Source organism: Bufo gargarizans, chromosome 5 (assembly GCF_014858855.1).
Source record: "Bufo gargarizans isolate SCDJY-AF-19 chromosome 5, ASM1485885v1, whole genome shotgun sequence".
In the NCBI taxonomy this organism is placed as follows: Eukaryota; Metazoa; Chordata; class Amphibia; order Anura; family Bufonidae; genus Bufo; species Bufo gargarizans.
Window position 1 is genome coordinate 78,543,840 of NC_058084.1, and position 6,000 is coordinate 78,549,839.

Genomic DNA, 6,000 nt, shown 5'->3' on the forward strand with positions numbered 1-6,000 from the left:
AACGTTGTGGAGACCACGAAGACAAGAAGTGGAGAGTATATAACGGAGGGGTAAGGAAGGTGGAGAATCAAGGAGATTATGGAAAACAGAAGGGAAAGAGAGGAGGATGCAAGAAGATGGGATAGGAGGGAACATGGGGAGAAAGACATGTAAGAAAATGGAAAGGTAGAGAAATTATGAGGAAAAACAATGACAGAATATGTCTACACAACAGAGACCAATGAACTACAAGACAAAGATGAGTGAAAAAGACTTCATAGCAAAGGTTAATAGATCGTGCCAGGTGAAATAAGAACAAGTAATTTTATCATGATGACAGATGAGGGCTGTTTGTTTTATTCCATTATGTGTGGAATAAACACACTAGACAACTTCAATATACTTCCACCACCTCTGCTGGGTACAAAAGCAATGCAGGTGGCTGAGACATGACGGAGAGGGTGAGGAGGAGATGGAGGACACTTGGTGACCTCCATGGGGCTACTGAGCACATTGTGCTATGACCGATCTGATCTAAAAACAACAAATAAAGAATTGGAGGAGCTGTTTGTACCCTACAGATGGGGAGCAATCATCATTTGGCTCATTACACCATGTTACAGTCGCTTTGATAGAATATTTCATCTACAATGGATCCACTACAGGAGCAGAGCAATAAACCATGCTAATAGGAGAGATGAGGGCCGTACATCCTGGACACCAAGGTCACCCGCCTATCTGCCTGACATCTGAAGATATGTGATCTGTAATATGCATCAGTGAATCACGTCGCTAGGACCTAAATGAACATAATTGCCATCTAGTTCCATAAACATGTCCATAAGTCGGACTCAATGACTTTGTAGGAGTTTTTGGAAGTTACTAATATTCCCTGATCAGTGGGTTATTTTGTGAACAGAAGGAGCCGAGGCAAATACTGGAAAGTGAAAAAAATACTTACATATAGTTACCCGTCAGAGTACTGTCTGCATGCTGTATCACAGGGCAACAAATAATTCAGCATTTCTAATGGTTACAATATAGTGTGTGCTGCAATACCCCCCAGTGACATGGCCGCAGACGGGGGGTGGGGGCATGGATAGGGAGGCTAGGATATATGAAATTTTCTAAATATCGTCCCGTCCCCCCCCGACCCCCAGACCTTGCCAAAATCAGTACTGGAGAAACTAATATCTAATATCATACACAATGTAATAGAACTTTACTGACTGAAGGGAAATCTTTACAAAACTCCTGATGTTAACCTTGTATGCACCAAGAAGCTATCTATCTATCTATCTATCTAGTATGTACGTATGTATGCATGTATGCATGTATGCATCTATCTGTCTGTCTATTTATCTATCTATCTAGTATGTACCTATGTATGTATGTATGCATCTATCTGTCTGTATATTTACTATCTATCTATCTAGTATGTACGTATGTATGTATGTATGTATGTATGTATGCATCTATCTGTCTATCTATCTAGTATGTACGTATGTATGTATGTATGTATGTATGTATGCATCTATCTGTCTATTTATCTATCTATCTAGTATGTACCTATGTATGTATGCATCTATCTGTCTGTATATTTACTACCTATCTATCTATTTATCTATATATCTCATATCTATCTATCTAGTATATATGTATGCATCTATCTGTCTGTATATTTACTATCTATCTATCTAGTATGTACGTATGTATGTATGCATCTATCTGTCTGTATATTTACTATCTATCTATCTAGTATGTACATATGTATGTATGTATGTATGTATGTATGTATGCATCTATCTGTCTATCTATCTATCTATCTATCTAGTATGTACGTATGTATGTATGTATGTATGCATCTATCTGTCTATTTATCTATCTATCTAGTATGTACCTATGTATGTATGCATCTATCTGTCTGTATATTTACTACCTATCTATCTATTTATCTATATATCTCATATCTATCTATCTAGTATATATGTATGTATCTATCTTTTATCTATATATCTCATATCTATCTATCTATCTATCTATCTATCTATCTATCTATCTATCTATCTATCTTTTATCTATCTAGTATGTATCTGTCATCTATATGTCTGTCTATCTACTTTCTATCTAATATCTATTTATCTATCTAATATCTATCTTTCTATCTATCTATCTAGCTATCCTAGATCTTTCTATCAACTATCTTTCTTATATAAAATTCCAAAGAAATGACATAAATACCAGCCAGCAATAAACGACACAAAGTAATTTTTTTTTTTTTACTAAATAAAGTATATTAGCAACTAGGCAAATAAAATATCCTGTAACTAAAAACGAACCCTGCAGTTCCAATCCACCCTCCACCCTGACGAGTAATGAATCAATAAGTCCTAATGAATTTAAGGTAATGTCAGTGCACACATGTCCTGCTCTGCACAGAGGTACAGGTGACACCAGTCTACACCGCCATGCTAATGCTCTCTGCAGATTTACACTGCATCAAAAGCCACAGCTATAAATACCGTGTCACAGGGATCACCCCCCCCCCCCCTCCTGGTCATTCTAGAATCTGTATTGTCTACATCCGGTAACCAACAGAATATATATTTTTTTAAGAAATCTTTTGTCCTTTAGTCGGACGTCTACTAGTAATGAGCTCGGAGCTCCAGGCTTCTCTTAGATTTCCCGGCGGCGGGCTCTAGAGGACGGATGCCAGTGACAAGTGATACTTTAAGTAGACGCCGCAGTTCAACTTAAATCGATTTCGACTTGGAGGCTGACAATAGGCATGGATGCGTTTTGCAGCTTCTGCAGCTGCGGGCGATGTCAGATCAGACTAAAATACATTCAGAAGATGGCATTATGGGAAGGAAAGGGGCACATACCAGTCCGGCTTTCTTCCTGGCTTGCTGGAGCTCCTGTATAAAGTTCTGCAGCTCTTTCCCTTCAATGAACCCATTGCCTGCAAACAAGAGAGCGACACACAATGAGACCCGCTCCAGCGCACTGCAAGAGACAACTAAACTTGGGAGATGTCATCAGGAGGGGGTCAGCCTGCAAAAGGAGAGCTTTAACCCTTTCTGTGCCAGGGCATTGCTCTTCCCTCTGGCAGTGAAATGGTTACAGCGTAAAGAGTAGAGGATATTCACCATCTGTATCATAATGACGCCAGATTTCCAGGAACTGTGTGGCTGAGATTTCCACTCCTTGGAGGTGAGTCTCTGCCATGGTGTCTGTGCTGCTGCTGAGGAGGAGGAAGAGGAAGATGCTGTCCTTGGTGCTGAAAGTAGCAGCTGACTGACTTGAAGTTGGAAGCAGCACCAGCAGTGTATATATGGCAGTGAGTGTGACAGCAGCCCTCCTCCGCACCGCCCAGGACACGCCTTTCATGCCCTCCCTCAGTCACTTTTATGTCTGCGGTGCTTCACCTTTCCTGCTGACCTTAAAGGGAAGGTTCACCTAACAGCAGCTTCATGGAAAAAAAAAAAATGACAAAACAAGCAACATTGTAATTTTAGCTGGACATACATGTACCTGGATTACCCCCCCTCCCCCAAATAAATAAAAATAAATAAATAATTAAAAGGGGAAAATAAAAAAATAAATAAAAATTTGACCTATCTGAGCAAATAAATGCCGCCTCTGGTATGAATGATGCCCAGTAAAACTCTGTAAGATGTATTGGTTAGTTTGGTGGAAACCCTCAGCAAGCAGGGTTTTACCTAGTATTGGGTAAGGTCCTTTTGCCTGTCCTCAAGCAGGGGTATTGAGTATATAGCACTGACCCACACTGGGAAGAGGGATAAGGGCATGTTACATGAAGTTCATAGGATGCTGGGAGTGCTAGTACTTGTGCAACTTTTAACAGGAGCACTTGTTAGGAGGGCATTTTAAATCTGCACATGCGCGGACCTAAGGATAGGTGCGGGTCCCAAAGGTGTGACCCGAACTTTTCAGACATTGGGGGCATGTCCTAACGATATGCCCCCAGTGTCCAAGATGGGAATACCTCTTTAAGTCTGGTGTCGATGAACCTCAATAGGCGCCAGATTATCAGATATTCTGGATTGTTGGCTGGTTCTAGTAACATATATACTCCCTTGTGAGCGCTGAGAACAAGGAGGAAAACCCAAAATGAAATGATAACACAAAGTCTATAAGTAGAGGGTTTGCTTACTAGTATTTCTGCTTTGCAGGGGTGTAACTAGAAATAACCCCCCCCCCCCCCCCCTTCACCATTAACTTCCCTGCAACCATCTCCTGTGCAGCATGTGACCTGTGACCGCTGGGGCCAGTCATTGACTGCAGCAGTCATATGCCCTATGTCATATGACTGCCTATGTCACATAATTACCTCCGTAAGTCCAGCCGCGCTGGAGAAAGGTGGACAACCCCTTTATTAAAAGAATCTCTTAATAGGTCCCATACAGCAGTGACAACACTTCAAAACTCAGTCAGAGACAACTACAACTCCCAGCATGTCTGGGACATTGTTTTGTGATGGCAGAGGACATTACAGGGGTGAGGTATAACAGGAGAGGACTACAATTCCCAGTATGTCCAGACTGTTATTATATGATATCAGAGGACATTACAGAGAGGAGGTATAAGAAGAGAGAATTACAACTCGCATCATGGTCAGGCTTTTATTATGTGACATCAGAGGACAGGACATTATAGGGAGTAGGTATAGGAGGAGAGAACTACAACTCCCAGCTTGTCCAAGTCATTAATATATGATATCAGAGGACATTACAGAAGGGAGTTACTGTAAAGGAAAAGAGAACTACAACTCCCAGTATGGCCAGGCTGTTATATGATATACAAGGACAATACTGGGAGGAGGTATAAGAGAAGAGAACTACAACTCCCAGCATGTCCAACGCATTATTTTGTGATGGCAAAGGACATTACAAGGGTGATGTATACAGTAAGAGGAGGGGACTACAACTCCAGCATGATCAGGCTGTTATTATATGATATCAGAGGATATTACAGGGAGGAGGTATAAGAGGAGAGAGCTACAACTCCTAGCATTTCTCTGACTCACACTGAACACATGGCTTCTCCACAGAAAGCTCCCCTTGATGTCTCATGATGTCATCACAGGTCCTAAACAGCAATTTTTTCTCCGCACTGCTAAGCTAGCTCTATCCCTTCTTTCACTGATCACACAACAGTGACATCATCACATGTCCTTCACCACCACTTCTCCCTACCACTGCTGAGCTCCGCCCCATCCTACACTGATCACACAACAGTGACATCATTACATGCCCTTCACCACCACTTCTCCCTACCACTGCTGAGCTCCGCCCCATCCTACACTGATCACACAACAGTGACATCATCACATGTCCTTCACCACCACTTCTCCCTACCACTGCTGAGCTCTGCCCCATCCTGCACTGATCACACAACAGTGACATCATCACATGTCCTTCACCACCACTTCTCCCTACCACTGCTGAGCTCTGCCCCATCCTACACTGATCACACAACAGTGACATCATTACATGTCCTTCACCACCACTTCTTCCTAACACTGCTGAGCTCCGCCCCATCCTACACTGATCATACAACAGTGACATCATCACATGTCCTTCACCACCACTTCTCCCTACCACTGCTGAGCTCTGCCCCATCCTGCAGTGATCACACAACAGTGACATCATCACATGTCCTTCACCACCACTTCTTCCTACCACTGCTGAGCTCCGCCCCATCCTACACTGATCACACAACAGTGACATCATCACATGCACTTCACCACCACTTCTCCCTACCACTGCTGAGCTCTGCCCCATCCTGCACTGATCACACAACAGTGACATCATTACATGACCTTCACCACCACTTCTTCCTACCACTGCTGAGCTCCGCCCCATCCTGCACTGATCACACAACAGTGACATCATTACATGACCTTCACCACCACTTCTTCCTACCACTGCTGAGCTCTGCCCCATCCTACACTGATCACACAACAGTGACATCATCACATGTCCTTCACCACCACTT

General features: G+C 42.6%; 1 protein-coding gene across 1 annotated transcript in view; it reads right to left on the reverse strand.

The window, feature by feature from the left end:
* The window catches only part of CALB1 (calbindin 1), a 70,332-nt gene extending 67,066 nt beyond the window's left edge, over positions 1 to 3,266 (reverse strand). The window contains exons 1-2 of the mRNA XM_044295705.1: positions 3,129 to 3,266; positions 2,865 to 2,941 (exon numbers count right to left, since the gene is read on the reverse strand). Of these exons, the coding sequence (XP_044151640.1) occupies positions 2,865 to 2,941; positions 3,129 to 3,207 (156 nt within the window). The 5' untranslated portion in view covers positions 3,208 to 3,266. The remainder of the gene's footprint in view (positions 1 to 2,864; positions 2,942 to 3,128) is intronic.
* Positions 3,267 to 6,000: the final 2,734 nt, after the last annotated feature.